The 22,560-nt window shown below is 38.3% G+C and overlaps 2 protein-coding genes across 2 annotated transcripts in view; one reads left to right on the top strand and one right to left on the bottom strand.

The window, feature by feature from the left end:
- Nucleotides 1-22,560, top strand: part of stxbp4 (syntaxin binding protein 4) — a 152,284-nt gene that overhangs the window by 90,475 nt on the left and 39,249 nt on the right. The window lies entirely within an intron of this gene.
- On the bottom strand, nt 11,607-22,163 carry rab40b (RAB40B, member RAS oncogene family). Its single transcript, XM_066664938.1, has 6 exons — nt 21,578-22,163; nt 17,211-17,271; nt 16,469-16,529; nt 15,551-15,628; nt 14,750-14,972; nt 11,607-12,615 (listed from the first exon to the last, which is right to left on the bottom strand). The coding sequence occupies exons 1-6, from the start codon at nt 21,747-21,749 to the stop codon at nt 12,344-12,346; spliced, it is 867 nt and encodes a 288-aa protein (XP_066521035.1). The 5' UTR covers nt 21,750-22,163; the 3' UTR covers nt 11,607-12,343.

The raw sequence follows: 22,560 nt of genomic DNA, 5'->3' as shown, positions 1-22,560 counted from the left end.
TCATCCACAGCTATTTTTGTCCATCTGTGAGAAGACAACTCTGATAAAAGGATCTGATAAGAATGTGTGTGTACATAAACTTGCTAATAAAAAAAAATACAAAAGACAGAGCAAGAAAAGTATCTGCTAGTGTGTGCAGGACAACGGAGATCAGCAGCACTGTATGTGCTTATTTGAATAGTGAGAAGCAGAAGTGCAACCAACTGTTAAAACAGAAATAATGGATGGTATTTTATTTTTGCATATTTCTGTACAAAGAAATCAATATTAAACAGGGACAAACCAATGCCTCAATTTCTAACCATTGCCTCATTCCAAAACAGATCACATTTTGTCCCCCTTTAATATTCCACCCAAAAGCTGTTTCTTCTCTGAGTGTATACATTTTTAACAATGATCCAAGGGGAGTTCACTCACTTAGAGTCAAGTTCATATTGACATATAATGAGTCCTTTTTCACTTAACATGCCTTATGGGTAAATCCTCTCTTTCCTTGTGTGTACAGTTTCTTTAAAATGTAATATGCTATGTTCTGACCTATACTTTAGTTATAAGCTTAAAGGGCAAGTCACCTTCACTACAGCAAACCAATGTATGCAGGCAGCTTGGGGAGAACATTTTAAGAAGCCACACTTTGACATGAATGTAATTGCATTCCTATTTAACTGAAATAAACAAGGCCCGCTTCAGCATTACTATTGGAGTTGTCATCATCGTATATTAGCTGTGTGGTAATGTGGACATAAGCGGACACTAACTGTGATACATTAGATACACTCCACAGACTTGTGAATGGACATTAAGTAATGATAATATTTTGCTGTATTGGAGTCGTGCTTGTGATTCAGAAAAAAATCATCCAAAATTACCTAAGCACACTGATTTTCTTGTGGAGGATTCCATCAAATTGTTACAGAAATGTGCTCACAACTATTATAAAGCTTTCCAAGAAGAACAGAAGCTGCTACTTCAGCAAAAGTGGAATAAAGTCATATTTTCTGCTTTAATTTCAGAAGAGATGTGTCCACAGACTTATGGCCATAGAGTTTACCTGTATATGTGCACTTGCTTCAAGGTGTACAAACACATTTTACATGTGTCCTACATTGTTGGATGAAAGTATGTTCTATTTGACTTTGGTTTGGTACACGTTAAATCATTCATTTACTGATTTTTCCTCCCATGACCTTGATTGATATGATGGGTTAGACTGTGTGCTTGCAATAAACGGGAAGTAGTATGGCCAGCTTTATTCCCTGTGTGATGTTTGGGGATCTGTTATACTTACATTCATCAAAGAATTCCCCTAATAATTGACTTACATGATAATTTTTTCAAATGTGCATGATACACTACTTTTGATGTCTCCGCTTTGGCTATAACTCTCTCTGCCCCACCCATGGCCTAATTGTATTTCCTAACACAAGACTTTCTCTGACTGTAACTAATCCCTAGTCAAGTAGACACGCTCCAGATGCACTAGACTTTCCCTGCTTAAATATTGACAGCCGTCTGTTGCTGAACAACTTTGCTATATATACAGCCTATTAATCAGTGCACTGATATTGACATTTTTGTACTGACACTTCCAAATAGCATGTCTTCATTTTACAATATAAAAATATAACAAATTCACTCCAGAGCTAAGTAAACGCTCTATGCTCTGATTTGCTTTACCCCCTTTTTCTAGGAATTGCATTAGTGATATAACTACAACAGACAGCAGTACACCTGTTAACAACACTTGCTTTAGCCCTGCGGGCATCTCTGTTCAAACCTGAAAACCTAATCCCTCTCTGTGCACACAGCAGGTACAATAGAGACAAACAAAATGGATTAAATCACCCGGGTCCAAACAATGAATGCCAAATAAACAGTGCTCTAATCTCATGAGCCAGACAGAAATACTAGGAGTTTTCCTACCTGCACTGGACAGATGCATCCGCGCCTGACCTCGAGCACTTCATCCTTTCCCTGCGCGTTTCCACTGTCCCCTTCTCTGAATCCCCTCCTTCGTGTTCTCCCTCTTTTCCTTTTGGCCTCTCTCTCTCACACTGACTCTCTCTCTCTCACACACACACACACACTTTAACACTCTTCTTCCTCTCGACACTTGTGTGAGTGTGGTAGTTGGAAAGCAGAGACGATGCCACCGGCACTGAGTCTATATCCTTGGCACTGATGGGTCAAATGGCATCTGGTGATGATGGGTAGATGAGGAAAAAGGCTAGATGAAGTGAGAGAAGTGTCCCAAAACAAGAAGCAGTGCTGTTGGCAGTTTTACTGCCTCGTGACGGTTGTGTAAAGCATCTGGAGGATTGCAGTTGCGATTTTTGACTGGGAAAAGGTGTGAGTGCAAGTGTAGAAGCGAGCAGAGTCAGTCATGGAAATTCCCTGCTAGAAGTGTGTATGTGTGAGAAATGTGAAATGTGTGTCAGATTGTATTTTTATGGCTTACATGAGCCTCATCACCAGTTTAGAATCTGGGACTATGGGTTAAGGATGTGAAGAGTGTGCCATATAGCCCCGGTATTTGCACTATGCCCTTATCCTCAATCAGCTTCCTAATCCATAGTGACTTTCTGCTTCACTGCAAGCAACCTACTTGTCCAGTCTTGAGGAAAAATAATGACAAAATGATATAAAGAGGCCTGAAAAATTGCAGAAACTGATTAAAAAGGATGATGAGGATACAAAGTCCCAGCGCCCGACATCCTTGGTCCCAGTCTTTTTTCTCTGTTCAGAAGATGTGAAAAAAATTCCATGCAGGCACTGTTTTATATTATTATTTTTTTAAATTGCCCCACAATTTTATACAGTCCAAAAAAATCCAGAAAGTTTTGTAAAGGAGTCTTGTATCTTGCGGTAATGTCTTGGTGTTGCTACTTTTCCCAAAGCTCCAGTAGCTGAGTTCCATAAGCACTTCCCAAATACTGGTGATGGCAATCCATGAATGAAGCAGCAGGTTGTGGACTTTTTTCTGTAGGTGTCCAGCTTCTGTAATGGACGTGCTTCAGTGGCCTGTCAGCGATGTAAAGGTGCACTCATGCATGCTGCTCTCTATGCCATGGCACCACAAAGCCGTCTGAGCCCTAATCATGATGCTGTACGGATTTATCCTCCCTCACATATCTCCCTCCCTGCTCCCTTCCTCGCTCCTCATAACTCCCCCACCTTCCTCTCTCTCTCTCTCTCTCTCTCTCTCTCTCTCTCTCTCTCTCTCTCCCTCTCTCTCTCTCACACACACACACACACTAAAATGTGTATCTGAGCCCCTCCCCAGCACCCATTCTTTACTGCTCTCAGTACTATAGCCTTTGCTTTTACTTCAGAATTTTTTATTTTCTTAAAAAAGCTCTCTGTCTTGCAATCAATTTTTTGCTGTCCACTTTCATTTTAAGCCCTTCTTCTCCTGAAGAGTCTGTATGAAGGACAGATTTCTCTGAAGTCCTCCATTCTTTTAATTGAGTTATTTTCTTGTATTAATCTCTTTCTATCCTTTCCCTTCTCCTCCCAAATATCCTCCAACCCACTGACTTTGTCTGCTCTTCAGGTCCTGTGTGTCTCAGGCTGCTGACAGATGCAGGTCAATTTCCTTTAGGCACATTTTTAAAAACCCTATTTCCAAGTCTGTTTTGCTTAAAAGACCACATTACAAAAAGCTAATTCAATCACAGAAACGCTGCATATAAATTAGCACACACATAGGTACATGCCTTTTCATTTTAGTTCAATAATACTTATGTTATATATGTATGATTTGATTTACCATGTTTATTTGAGCTGTGTAGTTCTTATACAATGTGTACTAAACAAAACACAATGTCCTTACTTGTTCATGTACTATGTACATTTTTCAATTTAATACCACATCAGTCCTTCCCCACCCTCTAGGGTCTATACATTGGAAAAGCATAAACAGCCCAAAATTATTTGTCTTTGTGATGATATGAAAGTGGATAGCTTTGTGCCTATTCATTTTACAAAATGTAGCCCTGTCCATTCAGCTTGAAGTTATAATGTTTCATTTTAAGGAGGTCATTCAGGAGTCATTTACATATTTCAGTATTAAAGGAACAGTAACCTGTTTAATATTTTGGGATGAACAGTGGTTGGATAATGGCCGTGTTTCAACAAATTAGTTGTCTTTTTAAATAAATTTTAAATAAAATTACACAATCTTCATGAATGCAGGGAAAAATGCATGATATGTAAAGGATTCTGTTAAACTAGATTCTACGACTATAGACCATTAAATATACCTGGAGGAAGTCAGTGTAGTGTAGTACTGGGTCTAAAAATTCCTATGTCATGAATGCAACAAGACTGGGGAGTTTCAAAATGGAACACTGGTACATGTTACAATGCTTGTCTAGTCTGTTTCATTGCTGACATATTTCTAAATAAATATGCCTAATGCTATGACGTCTTTTTTTACTTCTGTATATCCCTGTGGGGGGAAAAGCCAGCAAGAAACTGTCATCACACCTTATTCTTCCAAATGTGTTTCTCTTTTTTTTCATCCTCATTCTGTTCCCTCCATTTTTCTACTGCACGTTCAGGCAGATTATAAAGAGCTCCCGTCTCGTTTCATTTAAGTTGACTAAAAAGAAATTCTGTAAATTGTCTAAAGTGCTTTGTGCACATGGTTGCTTTTAAGCAAAGCTAAAAATACAGTGGAGCTATTTTGGAACAGTACAGGTGATGACATGCTGACAGGTGCAGCAGCTAATGTCTCATTGCTTTAAACATGCTCTGCTACAGCACCACATAAACCCTGCATGAAGCTGACACAATCACAGACGCGCTGCATACAAACTAGCACACACATCTGTACTTCTTATGGGTCTCAGGCAGTAATTGCTGCTTTTAGCTTATATGACATTATTTGCCCTTTCTGCTTGACATGTTTACAAGTCATATTTACCCTGTAATGAACTTTTACTTTTTCCATTTTACAATTTGTGTTTTGACATTGTTCTTCCAGTGAGGAGAGATACTATTTCATATTTATATTCCAGATGGCATGCTCAGTAAATGTTCAACCCTTGCACTGACACTAAAAGAAGGGCTATAAAGTCTTCATGATGAGCAGAGGTCAATCCCGTTTCAGTCTCATTCCTCTAGGCAGTTTGTTGAGATACCTGATCAGACACATCTGAGTCAATTCTGCAGTTAGTTAGCGGGCAGGACATGTGATGTGCTAGAGCAGGATACAATGAAATTGTGTGTCTTTCCAAGACCTGAAAATAAATCAGATTAAGAGTTTACTCTATATGAAAGCCAATACAATGAGACTATTATATGTATATAAATATATATACAGTCAATTCATCCTAAAACTATTAACATTGTGACACATTGTAAATGACAGTGCTCATGTACAAGGGTGATAATTAAAGAAATATATTGTGCAGCAATTAATAAAGTCTTTGTCATTCACATTTACATAAACCTTATTAGTGCAGACATTCACTTGCAAGGCCTAGATGGGATACATACTGTGAATTAAACACTTCATAGATACCAACCGGGATCATTATTTCCAGTTCAGACCTGGTGGAGAGTTTGGTGAGATATCTGATTGCCTACATCAGTTTCAACTTTGCAGTTAGTTTTTAGGTTCGCTAGCTGTGCTTGAGCAGGATAATGATGAAACTATTTTGACCTTGATGTGTAACCCCATCATTCCCTCCCTTTACCCCCACACCCACTTTCATGATAGTTTCATGATGAAAACTACATGCATTAAGTTGCGAGGCCATGTCCCCTGGCAGGAGTGTGATGTTGGTATTGATGTGTGCTGTTGGCCCCATCGGGTGCAGTTGCTTGCTGTATGTATCATGTCAGATGTGTGGAAAAGCCGTGTGGGGTCAGGAGTTCCCGCGAGGCGCAGGTGAAGTCCGCGAGCTCGTCAGGTGTCTGAGCGCCAGAGAACCACAAGCCCAAGGCCATGACTGCCTGCCTCTTTCGCTGCATAAGATGAACCGCCAAAGCAAAAAATAGCAATAGTGTGGAAATATATAAATATTGCGAGGCATATAAATAAATCCACTCTTTTATCTTTCATCTATGAAATATGACATTTCTGAATATTTGCTGCTGTGCTGTTTGCTATTATTAGAACGTCTTCAGTAAGACATGGCAAGAAATAAAGAAATAAAGTGCATTAGGGTTAACTTTGCTGTCTAATTCCCAAAAGGAACATCTAGAATGCTGATGAGTCTTGGATTTGGCCGATGAAAGTCAACTGCAAGCCACCAATGTTTGCAATTACTCAGCTGGGAACATAATGATCAGAAAAAACAAGGCTTGCCAAAGTCTTTGAATGCATCTCACAGTTAATGATGACTTTCCATTGAAAGTTCTTTAGGAGCTCAATGGCTATCTTCCAGTTGCCTCTAATGAGCATTTATGTACAGGTGAATTGTAAAAAGTTGTTTATTTGTAAATCGGTCATTCTTTTCTCCTTGACTGCTATTTGACAAGAAATGTTATCATCAGTGATGTGGAATTGACTATGACCTGTTATTCTTGATTGTCCAGGTGACTGTTTGCAAGAAGCTTGGTGTGTTCTCCTTGTGTTCGTGTGGATTTCCTCCAGGTGTTCTGGTTTCCTTGCATGGTCCAAAAATACACGTTGGTAGGTGGATTGGCGACTCAAATGTGTCCGTAGGTGTGAGTGAATTTGTGAGTGTGTGTGTGTGTGTTGCCCTGTGAAGGACTGGCGCCCCCTCCAGGGGGTATTCCCGCCTTGCGCCCAATGTTTCCAGGTAGGCTCTGGACCCACCGCGACCCTGAACTGGATAAGCAGTTACAGATAATGAATGAATGATGAATGAATGAATGAATGAATGAATGTGAATGTTTGTTAGCTCACAATTCTCTATTCTTTTGGGCCAGATCTAGCTAAATTAGTAGCTAAATTGATGAGGCACAAAGAAGTTTGTGATGTAGGAGCTAAGGATGCCCCCAGAAATACATATTGTTGATTTAATGAAAAGTGCCTGAGTGCAGCTACACACACACAGCCAATAAAGCTCACCACTCCATAAAAAAACACACACACACAAGAATTGCTTGCAGATGGTGTTGGCAACCTTAGGTGACTGGCTAAGTCCGTGTGCAGAGGGAGGTCATATAAAGTAATAGAGCTGGCTTTTCCTATACCTCCTGGCTTCTCTCTATACCTGAAGTGGAAGGTCACAGGCCCAGACTGTTATTCACAGCTGCATTACATACTAACATTAAATGTAAGTTAAATAAACTGTGTATCTGATGTGTGCTATGATTTGTTCTGCAATCTCATTCATTTTCACCAAAACATTTCACAAATGTCTTCATTTTGTATGTTCAGGTACTAGAGACTCCTTAGAGCTCTCAGGCTATATTCAGAGAAATGGCTTGAGAGCATGTTACTAAAGTGGAGGTTTATCTGTGAAGGTGTGTATCCTCATGTGGGCTCACTCACCATTTGCAGGTTTTGCCACATTTCTCTGACAGATTTAGCTTTGCAAATGTATCACTGCACCCTTCCAGGTTTTCACATCTGTGAAATCTGTGTTTCTCCAGTCTGGTGACTTTTGATACTGTTAAATATAATTTCATCCAATAGTACTTAACTAACCTTACTATTTTGCAAAGCTTTTCTAATTCAAAATGTACTACATGAAGATGGGACTTGAGAGAATAAGCCAGACTCTGCATTTTTTTACTTTGTATAAAGCTTAGATTTCATTTATGTTGTTAATGTAAGATTGACAAATAATAATTCAATGTTTTTATTTCACTGATCTATACCAAGGGTGACAATAATCATGGAGCTAACTGTGTGTGTGTGTGTGTGTGTGTGTGTGTGTGTGTGTGTGTGAATGTGTAACATCTGTATCGGATTAATCTGTAAATGTGCCTTTTATAAATAAAACCAAATAAAACACATAGGTAAATCACAGAACACAAAGAAAACTAAAGAAAAACAAAAACAATCACATGGTCACCAGTATACTGACAATAATAGACCCCTCAGAGACAAAGACACGGGGCTTTTAAACATGAGAAGAACTCATGGACCTCATGACCACAATAACAGAAATGTACAGGGTGTGGCTAGAGGAAAAACACAACAAAAGTATATGGATAAATAAACACAGGGATGCAAAGTGCCAGGCAGGGGCAGATAAAAACGTTGTGTCTTAGCAAGTACTTCATAAGGGGAAAACCAGTAAATTAGTCTATGGAATGTGAAGGAGAACACGGGGCTTGAGGGAGGTCAACCTCGAACATAAGCCCTCAGAGACATAGCAGAGTAAGAAATGTTCTCTGGGACAATGAGCATCCTGTACAAGGGCATTGTGAGAAATAAAAGCCTTTGTCCTTGAAGGAGCTTCGCCCACATTTTGGTTGACATCTGTGTACATACATAATTATTTTGTGATATTCTTCAGAACTAGCACCTGTAAAATCCTTTTGGAGAGGTGAATTGAATTGCAAGTTAATTAGAAAATGCAGGCATGTTTTTCTCATGCCTGGGGAGTTTACTGGTATCAGAGTGACCAAAAAGTTGACAACTAGACAGGTTTAATGATCATAAAGCCTGAGGTAGCCCCTTTTTTTACTGGCCAGATGGCAGCCTGCTAGGCTGATGAGTTTGGCTCCATATGCATAGACACACCTGCAGACTGTCTGTTCCCTTTGCTCTGGCTGAGGGTGCAGGACAAGACAAAATGGCCAAAACACAGTGACTTAATAGTACATGTTTCTACAAACGATTTTAACAACATAGCCTGGGGTGAACGTCTATAAACACTTGCTCACCCTGATTGTTGTGAGACCAGAATGAATAGCATGATTGTTTCAGTATAAGCTAGCATGGACTATGCTAGGTCAACAAACGGATGTGGCTTTAGAAATCTGTTCTTCGCTAAAAGCATATTTATCTTAAAATTAATTGCCCTTATTTTGTGTATTATTAAATCTGTAGTATGTCTGGCTTATTGCTCCAAAAGGAGAGGAAAAGGGAATAGTTTGGTAGGGATTATAATGTCTTTATAGTGTGCCTGTAACCCTTAACAAATTGCTTCCTACTTTATTATAAAACCCTTACATGCCTGAAAGTTTTTTTCAGAGCAAACATAATGCTCCAAATAAGCCTTATGAATAGAGGAGGTGTTAATTAATCAAATTGAGGAAAATATGCTAGACAGCTTGTCAGGCTCATGTTGTTTATTAATTTATTATTATAATAACTGTTGTGTATTACTGAAATGTGAAATGGTTATTTTCTGTTGGTCTGATCAGAACCTGACAGGCATTTTAAGTTACTGCTTGATAATGTAGTAGTGGGCACAAATGCAATAAGAAGTTATTGAGTCTATTACCTTGATAAATTTTAATTAAATACGAAAAAATGAATTGAGATTACAGTGACTGATAAGCCTGCTACAATTATGCAAAGTAAACTAAACATAAGAGTATTCTGTTTTAAATATTGATTAAAATATGAGAAGAGAAGGAAACATGTTTGTGTTGACCTTAATGGAGTGCTAACATTTGGAATGGAGTACAACAGTTACATTTTCAGCAGTTTACCAGGCCTTAACCTATCATTTTAAAGCATGTTCGTTTGAAGTGACCAGTAAACCAGAAACTTTCACTCTTCAAGCCTTTTAAAAGTGACACAAAAACTCTTTTGGACAGTTCCTCTTATCTGAAGCCCTACTGGATAAAAGCATAAGCTTGTGTTACCTGTTGTGTGTATAACAGCTTGGCAGGGTCAGCTCTTTAGTTCATGGTGTCAGGGTCATACACCACACCTTTTGAAATTGACCTGTCTTTAGGACACATTTATCAGTGAAGTTTTGAATATTTGCTATTCAAAGCCTTGAATCCATATGTCACCTGAAGACAATGTCCATACCTCTTGTGATTTGGTATCAGATGTAGTCTTTGTTTCTGGCGTTCACCAATGGAACATGATGACAAAGACATACCAAATTATAACTTATGGCAAACGTGCAGACAAACAGATGTAATATATTTGGTTTATGATTATCTTTATGGATGCCATCTGTTATTAAAGCGCAAAATTTTCAAATGCATTTACAGTGCTCCACTTATGTCACATTTGTTCTTGCATTTATAGTCTACAATAACAATCAGAATTTTATGGCAGCATTCATTAGATGGACCACTTTGAAGATGGCTAGCAGTCCATTCTAGTAAATCTAGACTCAGTTTAGGCTGCCGGATTAAAATCATGTGTCCCTTCAACCCATACACAGATGTGATACATACGCCATCTGGAGGCTTTTCAGCTCATTTACAGGATCAAATCGCAGAGCTCTTTTTAAGATTTAATATTAAACATTCATCTCGTTTTAAAGACAGTTATTCAATTTAAGTTCACTTTTGATTTTGATTTTTTCTTAAATATGATTTTTCTTAAATATTTTATAAGTGAACACCCAAGATTCATTAATTCATTCATTATCTGTAAGCGCTTATCCAGTTCAGGGTCGCGGTGGGTCCAGAGCCTACCTGGAATCATTGGATGCAAGGCGGTAATACACCCTGGAGGGGGCGCCCTCACACACTCACACATTCGCTCACACACTCACACCTACGGACACTTTTGAGTCGCCAATCCACCCACCAACGTGTGTTTTTTCGACTGTGGGAAGAAACACCCAAGATATTTTCACTCAAATAATGCTAATGTATAATGTATTTTTTAGGAGGTGCTGTTAGTTGTCTTTTAATATTATGGTTTTAGCTGTGGGTAGAGCCTTAATCTGTAAGTAAAAGAACTGGCTGGTTTTTTAAAATAAAAGTTCAGGGGAAAAAAAACAGTCACATATAGAGCTGCACTGGATCTTCTTGCTACATCCAGTATTTATCTCTCAAAACCTTAGAAGCTTTCTTTTTGATGTATAAAATTGTGGTTTGACCAAACACAAAGAAAACACAAAGGAAAGAGAAAGGGTGAGATGGCATTATGGGAAACTGAAACGAGTGGTTTTAATTTTGTGTTGTATAATTTTTGCCTTGAGGGGTGTGCTGTTCCTTCATGTCTGATAGAGTAGATTGCCCTGTTCTACAAAGAGGAGAGATTATTTCATGTTTCAATTAATGTTGCTACAATATCAAATTTGCTTGTCTGAGCTATTGTGTAGAAGGTATTAGGGCATATTCTGCTGACAGCAGCTCTCACAGAGGTGTGATTTCATGTTTCCACTTGACTGGGCTCTAAAGTTAGCAGAGCAGAGTGCAGTATACACGACCTATTTTCTTATCAGCATCCCACAACCTTACTAGTAAGTGTTCTTACTAGAATAAAGAGCTGAAGCTAGGAGTAAATGTTTTCTGTGGCTTTTATAAAGTGCACCCCATTCTGCCAGCACTGATTGCTGCTTACTATAGATTATTTCACACGGCTTCCAATTTAAGCATAAAATCCATTGGATCCAGTCTGCCCTTTAATCCACTATTTAAACCTATTTGAAATATATTGCTCTTAGTTTAGAAAAATAAAGCTCAACACTCCCCTCTAGTGGTGACATGGCTGAGATATTGAAAATCAGTCAGCGATTCTGTTGGTAACACACTTTTATTAAAAAAAATTATATCTAGTAATGAATTCCTGTAGATCTGCAGTGTAATTGAAACATTAGTGTCTGTATTGATTTCATAACAAATCATGTTAGCATTGGTGAGCTCCTTATTTAATCTGCCACATCTTTGGTGTCACTCCATAGAAAATATAACAATATCATTCACAATTCAAGTGCATTACAATAATTAAGAATAATAATAGTATCAAACAACATGACTTAAATACACAATACAAAGAGCTGCATTTCTCAACACTGATGTTTTGTTCAATACGTGTACCCTGAAGAGCATTAGAAGAAACTTTAGAAAACAAGCTGGTATTATTAACTAGGTCCACTGTGGAAAAAAAAAACAGGACAGTTTTACTCTGCCCTCATGCTTGCTTGGTCCAAGCTTGGTAAAATGTTTGATGTCTTCAATGCCAAATGCAGTACCTTTATATTTCTAACTCATCATTTACAAACAGGATGAAATATATTGTACATATATGCAAAACATGGTGGAAATAATTTCTTCACACTCAAATCCCTTCTCATGAGTCTATCCAATCTCTTTGAGCAATCACATTCAGATCCAGTGGATATCTGGGTGTAATGGAAAGATCATGGGCACTGTTTGCCACGAGTCACTGAGAAATGTCTTCACTGAAGTAAAACCCTGTTGATTTTGAACATTGCCTCATGTTGTAAACTGTGGTTGTGTGTTTAAGTTGTGAGTTCCCACTGTTATTAGACTATGATATCTTGCAGCTGGTCCTTGCACAGCTCTGGGACGGGCTTAGGGGTGGGTAGATGAGTTTGGATTTTTTCGTTCCATTCCTCTTCTTGACGCTGCTGGCTATGACAGAGTATGAGCGTCCATGCATCATGCGGGCATTGAGGCCGTTGGCCATGGAGAAGGACTTGAGGTGGCTCTTTAAGGCAACAGGAAGTGGGAGTTTGTCCACCAGGTGCACAGGTGTGCAAGAGACGATGGAGCGGCAGCACAGGTCCTGCAGACTCAACACTGCAAACAGGGAGAAATTTTGAGTCATATGTTCAAAGAATCTATTAGTGTCGACAAAAGAGACATCTCCAAATAGAGAAGAGTTAAAAAAAAAAGACATTCTAAGACAATTTTTATTCTTTTATCAGAATATAATCTCAGAAACAACAGAACTGTAAGAGGTACATTATTGGTCACTAAAAGTCCAGTTGTGATCCTTAACCATCCTTAAAAAATCTGAAACATTGGTACCCTACAAGACCTGGAACAACGCAGCAACATTCACCATACAGAATAATTAAAGTTGTATCTCTGAGAGACAGGAGAACAAGCCCTACACTTGCTTCATAGTCCAAAAAATAATAAAAAGTTCACAGCTGTTACTGTCCATCCTTTCACTTAAGCCGCTTGTTTTTTTTCGGATATGAAAAAGTAACTTTAAGTCTTCTTTCTGATGGTGAATGTTGCTGTGTTGTTCCAGGTCTTGTAGGGTACTAATGTTTCTGAATTTTTTAATTTTCCATTTTTAGAAACTTCCACTCCTATGTATTTTTGTTTTTATAGATATGAACAATGGAAAAAGTCTGAAGAATTAATTAACACACAACCATAGATTTTCAGTGTCAGACACATTTTCACATGTAGGCATGGATTGGCACCTGTGCAGTGATACCTATGAGGAATGGCAGGATTCTCTGGAACATTACTGGCTCTATTCAAACATGTGCTCACATTTTCTGGAGCTTATATTGAGTAGAAGGTCAGGGTAATGTCTTGTATAAATATTACTAACATAATATTCACACATACATTTCTGGATTAACGTACAAGTGTGAAACACGCTTAAGTATTATAGGTCTGAATGCATCTGTAGCTGTCCAAAAGTCTTTACTGAGAAAAAGAAAAAGTACACTAAAAAGTAGGAACTCAGTAAACAAAAAAGTAGAAAATCAAACAAAAAACCTACTGGGGGAAAAGTACAGTGAACAGCTCCAGAGACCCGACCTCCTCTTTACATGACTGAATGTGGAATAAACTGAATTGGGAGAAGGATAAAATGTAATCAATGTGAAATGTGAGCAAGTGTTCTTTCAGAATTCCATAAAAAAAATGAAAAGAAGTAAAAAAAATGCAGTACAGAAGGATGAACAAAATTACAAACACATACAGAAACATACACCAATTATAATTTCTTGTCAAGTCTATCTTTTGTTTTCATAAAATATGTTTTCTGATTTTTTTCTTAATGTAGAAAGATGAATAGCTTCTACTTAATGACTAGATGTCAAATAAATATCAAACAGGCCTAAATGTTCTTTTTGTTCTTTCATAATAATGATGTTTAGAAAAGCTAGCTCATGGGCCATTTAAAAATAATTTCAGCAGTTATAAAAGCAAAACTGTTCCTCCTGAACTCAAAACGCAAACCCATGAAAACAAAGTCTGTTGGTCTCACGTGACCGTAATAAGAAAAATACAGTATTTGGCAGTTTCAATTATGAAAGACAAACGTGACTCAAGACAAAGTGTATAAATGCTGGCTTTCAAGGGCTACAACACTCATCTGAAGATTACACACAAAACTGATTTGTCATTGTTTCTTACTTTAAAATGAACAGTCAAAACTTAAAACAGGTTATAAAATATTTAGATTTTGTTTATTCTGGATTTACATGTTTTTGTTTAATTTAAAGGGCAAGCATGTAGGCCTTCAAATGCTATGGCAGAATTAATATTTTGGACATTGCTTTGGTATCTGACCACTGGGTGTCTCCAGAGTTAGCTTAAAGGTTTTAAAAACCTTGGATTCTTTTGGTTTACTGAGCATTCTTGGGCTGCATACGTAATTGCTGTGTAAGTTTATGTGGTCACTCAGTTATGGGTGACTTAGGTTTGTATGGAAGCTTGCTTATGGAAATGATTGCTTATCTAAATGCATTAAAACACATTCAGGCACACACTTCTTGACATACTTTCATGTCCATATGGTGACACATTTTCAGTTATCTCAATTCACTGCCAAAAAATTAATCACAACAACCTCCTTTCACAAGTTCTCTGCTCAGTGTCTTCTACAACATTGCACACTTTATTTGCCTGTAAATGTTATAAATAGTTTTATTTAGTAATAGGTACCATAGGACAAAGTGGTTACCTTTGTTGGGTTTCCAGAGTCTCTCCATGCCATGACGCATTAGAACAATGCGAGCCAATTCAGTGAAGGACTCTGTGATGTTGAAGTTGCACAGAGGGCTGACCTCAAAAAAGGTGACACCCAGACGCTCTGCAAAGGCCTGGGCATTTTCAGTGGTCACCTGACGCTTGTAGGCCAAATGTAGCCGGTTCCCCACCAGGATCTTAGGTACTCCTGGTGCATGCTGGGGAATAAATATTCAATAAGACGTAGTTATGTTTCAATTAGTTCTTAACAAACCAACCAGAACATACTAGTTTCTTTGATATTTCAGTTTCACTGTGAACACTGCATGCTCTCCTTCTGCTCTTTGAATGCTCTTCGTTTGTCACAGAAGAAAAAAAGGTTGATATATCATAAATTAGTTTAACAAAGTAAGATACAAATCGTAAAATACACTGAAGGTGGCACAGTGGCACTACAGGAAACTAACCATGTCTGCATGGGTTTCTGGCTTCTCCGGTGTCCTCGCACAGTTCAAAATCACATGCTGGTAGGTGAACTAGCTATTCAAAAGTGTCCATAGGTGTGAATATGTGAGTGTGCGGTGCCCTGTGATGGACTGGCGCCTTGTCTAGGGTGTGTTCCTGCCTTGCGCCCAGTGGGCAGACTCCAGACCCACGACCCTGAACTGGATTAGTCATAACCGGATATGAAATAACAGAAAACACACTCAGGGAATATAAAAATGCAGTACCAAGAATTTCAGTATTGTTTTTGAGGAACAGATTTTGATTTGAACAGAAACACTGAAAGTTTTACCTCATCAATCTCTTTAATCCATCTGTCAATTCCATCAAAGGACCAGCGATTTGTAATGTCATATACAAGGATGACACCCTGTGGGAAATACACATTAAACATTACATTACATGATACACTTTGATACACAGTTATCCATACTGGCCCTGTGAAAACATTCTATTAAATTATACAGTTATATCCAGGTTAACACTAACTTTTGTAACTGCAATAAATACGCCATAAACCTCTAAACTTTCTGAAGCTCTCAGCTTTGTGTCCACTAGTTTCTTTATAGGATTCAGGAAAGAATGCAAGAGCAGGTCATCTGTGGTGTCTTTTCGTCCCAGCTTGGGCATTATTATGATATGTGCATAAGCCAGAACAGGAAAATATCACATCAACAGTAATAGCCCACCCTGCTTTACCACATGCCTTTGAAAAGGAACTGCTGACCTCTGGGTGGAGCATTTATCAACACTGAATATAAAGAACAAAACAAAACAAAACAAAATAAAAAAAACCATGAATGTTTAATAGCCAGACTCTGTCTGTTTTTTTTTTTTTTTTTGCCTTTAAGAGATTCAAAACCACTGTGTGTTATTAATGATGAAAAGATCCTACAGATAGGCAGAGATACTGACTTTATTATGTAGATCAGATATATAGTTTCATAGTCATGATTCTTAAGTAATTGTAACAATGCAATTTTATAAACTTTCTACAACCATCAAACTAAATATGTTTTGTTCTATACCTCTCTCCACTATCATAAGTTGGCCTCACTCCAATATTTATGCCTTAACAGTGCACTGGTAATGGATTGGCACTTGGTATTGGTTGGGTTGATCAGACCCTGAGGTCTGATATCAGCCTCAGAGAAACAGGAGGTTTGTAGGACCCATAGTTATTAACTGTAAAAAATGTGTGTTAGCATACCTGTGCTCCTCTGGAGTAAGAGCGAAAGATGGTGCAGAAACGACCCTGTCCAGAGGTGTCCCTACAAAACAACAAAAGCACACTCACATCCAATTTACAGTAATCTTCTTCAGCTTTCCAGAAGCTGTTTCTGCAGGTACCTTCTGTCCTGTGTTTCATAAAATGATGTGTTCTTGGTGCATGGTGCCAGGGCAGTAGACTGTGAGTATGATCAGGGTTTTCTAAATCATTTAAACTATGTGGCTCTGCTCTACATGTAGCCAGTATGTTCTGGTTTGTCAGCACGGCTAGTGGATGAATTATTATAAACACTTCTCACTAAGATGCCTCATCCGCTGAGATATAATTAATAATTTAAAGCTGACTCAAGTGAGAGTGCAGTCCTCTAAAAATATTCTAGAATTTAAATAAGGCTTGTGGGCACGCTTGGCAGGATTGACTTGGCTGTGTGCTTCATTGGAAAACTGTGTTGAGCAATGGTATAATTTACATACTCAGACTTTTGGCATATTTTCTTCATATTTCACTAACCAAAGGACCTTTTCAGCATATCCTGCACTTGAAGTTACAACTGCAGGGACAATATCCATACACTCATAAGTTAAAGAGTTCTAATTACTAAACACTATAAAATGGAAATACTAATTTAAAACCGAGCCCCTCCAAAGATTAATTAGGTATGATCACATCTTTTCTACATGTACAGCTTTAGTTGTGATCATTCTGATGCAAATATACTCACCAAAGCTGCAGCTTAACTCTGCGCCCATCGAGCAGTATAGTGGTGGTTTTATAATCAATCCCTGCAGAAGACAACAGTAAATTCACAACTGGAGTTGGGCATTGTTGTTGTAAAAAAATGTCACATTTTGTTGCAGCATACAGACAAACATCCCCAACTACACCCTGCCCCCAACACACATTTTTTATTTTATATTTTTCAACATTGTTTGAAAAATACACAAAAATGTGTGTATGTTGCAAATTCTAAATTCAACATCTTGGAGTTATATATATATTGGATTACCTTGTATTACAATTAGCAGATGTCTCTGCTGTAAAAGCCATTTTGTACATTCTTTCTGGATAGTTATTGTATCATAGATGTTGTACAGAGCTCTGAATACCTGCACTATTTACTACGATATCAGCATAATTCATTCATTCATTCATTGTCTATAACTGCTTATCCAGTTCAGGGACGGAGTGAGTCCAGAGCCTACCCGCAATCACTGGGCGCAAGGCAGGAACACACCCTGGAGGGGGCGCCAGTCCTTTGCAGGGCCACACACATACTCACACATTCACACCTAGGGATACTTTTGTGTCACCAATCCACCTACCAATGTGTGTTTTTGGACCGTGGAATGAAACCAGAGCACCCGGAGGAAACGCACACGAACACAGGGAGCACACACCAAACTCCTCATAGACAGTCACCTGGAGCGGGACCTAAACCTACAAACCCAGGATTGTGGAACTGTGTGACTGTGACACTACCTGCTGTGCCATTGTAACGGCATAATTACTTGTGTTTATTATATTAGCTTAATTTAGAATGCACCTTGCATAAGATATGAAAAATTTATTTATATTCACATATTGTATTTATCATTTTTCTTGCGATGTGTGTTCTGACCAATATACTAGAAGTGGTTTGCAGAATCACAGGTAAGGGTTATACTCTTGTAGTATCACCCACCCCTGATAGTTTTCAGCTTTTTTGTAGTCACCTAAGTTTTTTTATGTGTAAAATTTTAAAAGCATAATCTGATTACATGACAAAAATCGTTTTATGCATTAATACAGAACAGTGTCCGCAGCACTCAAGGTTTTATGCAGATGCTAGGATAAAACATAACTGAAATATGTCTGGTTTCATCTGAATTCTGCTCGTCATTCCTATGTACAACTTTTCCTCTGCTGAAGTACGACAGTCTCTAGGCAACAATGAATAACACAATAGGGTACAATAATAATAAGAGTAAAGCTTAAAGACGTTCTCTTTGATAGTTAACGAGTGCTTAGTGGCATGTTTAAGAGGCCTTTGACTCCAAACACAAACACACATAGTGATCACTCGGACTTCTGAAGAGCTTCATGACCCATCATACATTCCTCTGTGACAGCCAGGCTGAAAGCCAATACCGTGGAAATATACATAGTCGTTGTTTGAGACATATTTTAGTGACAGCACATGGCTTCAAATGATCTAGTCCTGCATAAAAGTAGCCAAATTAACCCATCAAAAACACAGCTCAAATAAATTTAGACATGGGATCATGGCAAATGACACAGACACCACAATGTATGTAAAGGCATGTGCTAACATGTGAACATTCAAAAGGCAGAGCTTATAAAATTATTCTTCCACACAAAATTAATGAATTCAGTGAAAGGTCTTGGAAGAATATTCCTTTACACAAAATACCTGTACTATACAAAGTTTCAGAAACGATAAGATGCTGTAAAATGTGTATTATTCCTATATGAAAATATAAAGAATATTTGATGACATCTGTATTGCATTCAGAAAAAGCAGGACATTATATAAATAAAATCTAAACATTTTCCCCGTTTGTGTGGGCCACCTCTGATTCATCTCAACACATTTTTTTTTTCACATCTTCTGTCTCCCTGTGCAATTATCCAGTTCTGTGCACCTCTTTTCTCTTCCCTTTACACCACACAGCAATAAGGCATGGGTGTTTTCTGAAAGGATGACACATATAGAACTAACAGGAGAAGAGCAGTAGGAAGTTGAAAGCTTCAGGAGGTGATGACATTCTGAAGCTTAAGCTCAGTTGTGCAGAACCATTGCTGGCTCCAGCTCCCTGGTACAACAGCACACGAGCATCTGAACAGACCAAAGCGCAGCACAAACAGCCTCTGTGTTCCCTACTTGGACCTCTGAGGAGAGTGACTGTTTTGTTAGCCTGAAGCAGAGCAGTTATCACTGACCTAAGTGTGCACTCAGCACATGGACAAACCGTAATATTGTACCAAAAGGTTTTTACCACCTGGTTTAGAGTTAGGTTCAGGCAAAAAAGCTTAAGAATGCGCCAGGGATTTAGCAACAAGAGAAATGTTTGGCCCGTTTTTCAGTTTCTTTTACAGCATCAATACTCAGAAGAGCAGCTGGAAGGCTTCATTTGTCACGGCCTGACAAAAGATCAGACTGTGAGATAGAAAGCACTCTCTATAAACACTCAACCTAAAACACAACCCACCAAAAAGGGTCACAAGTAAAGACAAACATCTGAATATTCTATTGCCAGAAAATGTTGGCTGCACCCAGTGTCACTAAAGCTACATCTTGTGCAGTGCCTGTGAGCAAAGAATAGCAGTTATATAAGAGGTTATGACAGTAGTAATAATTGCTCAAGATTGAAATCACAACAGGGGTTTCTGAAGGCTCACAGCCCTTCAGAGATACCACTTAAGTAAGAGAAAGCACCCAAAATCTATACTATATTAATTCTAGTCTCTTACACTGGCCTCCCTATTATTTACTGCCTAAACCTTGGATATGTGAGTCTGTTTGTAGAATATTTGTATCTTGGCAGATGCACAGGAGGGCCTAAAAGGGAAAACACTGCCAAAGATGATGTAGATGAATCAACTGTGAAATATGAAGGCGTACATAATGGCGTAATGCTTTACGTATTCATACCTCTCCCTAAAGGATTCTGAGCTAGGACTGGTCTGGATTTTATATTTCTGCTTTAAACAGATAACAACTCAACTAAGGCAGTTTTGAGGAGATGGCATCTGCAGGTACTGAAAAATTTCTGTATGTAATAAAAAAATCTTTCTGTGATAAGGAATAAATAAGTATTCAGGGTGTTTTTTGTTCTAAAACATCAATGATGCAACTAGCAGTTTTACTCATGAAAGAGTTATGATTAATGAAATATTTCATGATTCAGTGTTGTTTATAATAACCTATTGTCATTTTCTGGGGCGCACACATATCTGTAAAGACTATTATGCAACACAGGTGAACAGGCAGCAGCGATGAAAGGTAGTCTGAGCTCCAGCACCTTATGACCTTTAGAGACTGGCTCTCAATCAAATTAAATAGTGGTTCAATTTTCAAAGTAACTAGATGTGTGGGGAGGTGGGGGTGGGGTGCAATCCCCTTATCCCAAACAGTACCAGTGTAATCTAAACTGTGCAAATGAGGCTCTGAATACTCTGACAGGCCTTGGACTTTGACCAGGTGCACTTTGAAAATGGCAATGAATGCAACTTCTGCACTTAGTGAATTTGCACTTTGCGCAAATTCTTTCATACTTTCCATATAGGGTGCAATATGTGAAAAATACAATGCAATAAAAGACAACTAATAGTCTGAAAACTTTCAACTTGTACAGGGGTGTTTAGATTTTAAAAGTAAAACACGCTATCACGTGAAGCAGTGTTAGCTTTGGAAAGAATGGAGTCCAGGTAGGTTTACAATGCCAGTATGTGCCTACAGCTTTGGATTAGGAGACCCATTATTTCCTCTTTAAGACACAACCTATGATGTTTATGGGTTTATTAGAAGCAGTGCTTCCAGCTATGTGTTTATCCCCATAGCATTGCTCTGAAACTGATTTGTCTCAAGGGATCAGCTATTTTTTCCAAACAGGCTGTGGGTTACTAGAGTTCAGCTGCTAATCATGATAAAAACAGTTGCGTCAGTCTCTGATCATAAATGTCCAGCGCCATGCTGAGGATTGTCCAGAAACACATGATAATTAAAAATACTTTTCTACATTTAAGCCAAGCACTGTCACCTGAAATGCTGTGTTTTAATCTACGAAGTACTCTACATCTATATTTTGAATGTAATATAATCATTTACTAAATAATGTTGGAGATGTTAAAGGACCAATAATGTATTTGTTTATGTACCTATTTCTTTCCCCCTTATTATCCTTACATGTTTTTGGAGAAACTTTGACGTCAGTGTAAACAATGGAAGCACTACAGAATGATGCAAGAGATCTGACTCTGTTTATACTAATATTGAGAAAACAACATGTACAGCAGCAGTTGGCCAGATGCGAATTGAGGCTTATGTCATAGAATATCAAGAGCTGCATTTGTCACCTATTTACTCACCCATGTTATATCCATAAGGCGATTCACTAGATCCATCCTGTAAACTGGCCAGTATTTCTCCTTTTCCCACATCACTGTCTCCCACCAGTAGAAATTTCAGCAGAAAATCATAGGCTTTAGCGGGGCTGCTCCTGTGGCTCATCTTCATGAATGTGTCACTCTGATGTCCCATTATGGGTCATCTTCTTTATTTGTGCTCTGTCTTCCTTATGTCCAGAATTTCAGACCACACTATAGTCTCCTACATGACACCAAACATTTCTCTTTCTGTCTCACATATGACAAAGACAGTTTCTCCCACTCCAGCTCAGCTCAAAGACGGACTCTGGTTTAATCACACTTAAGATGCTCTCGAGGAAAACGTTTTTGTTCTGAGCGGGAATAAACGCACTACTGCAACGTAAAAGTCTGTGTCGCTAATTTACACATTTATCACATAAACAACAACGAAAGATGTTCTAGGAATGCCACAGGAACTCCTGACACTATGTGCACTCGAGACTGTATTCCTTTTTCTGCTTCCTTTTCTCCTCGTCGTCGCACTCGTCCATTGAGATCATCTGCTTGGATTCCACTGTAGCTTCAGCTTCCCTCAACAGGGGGAAAAAAAAGTTCAGCCCTAGCTGAGAGCTGATTGGCTCATCAGCGGAGTTGCTAGGGCCAAAACCCTGTTGTCATTCGTCAACCAGCATGTTCATTAAATTCTAGATCCGCCCAATTGGCACTGGAGAAGGTGTGGCCAAATAGCGCTGCCAAGAGATCGATTCAATTCCACAAATTTAGAGTCGACTCTGATTCTGATTGAAAGTAATAGGATTCGATACAGTCGGTTGCAAACAAGAATTTGGATTCCTGCACTTGGTCAGCAGAAATATTGAATTAATTAAATTACATAAATTAATAATATAATTGTAGCAAGAATATCTTGAGAGGAATTATAAACTATAATTATGTAATTATAAATTAAAATAAATTATATAATT

The sequence above is a fragment of the Hoplias malabaricus genome, chromosome 3 (assembly GCF_029633855.1).
Source record: "Hoplias malabaricus isolate fHopMal1 chromosome 3, fHopMal1.hap1, whole genome shotgun sequence".
NCBI lineage: Eukaryota > Metazoa > Chordata > Actinopteri > Characiformes > Erythrinidae > Hoplias > Hoplias malabaricus.
The sequence above is the reverse complement of the archived record's forward strand: the minus strand, read 5'-3'. Positions and strand labels throughout refer to the sequence as shown.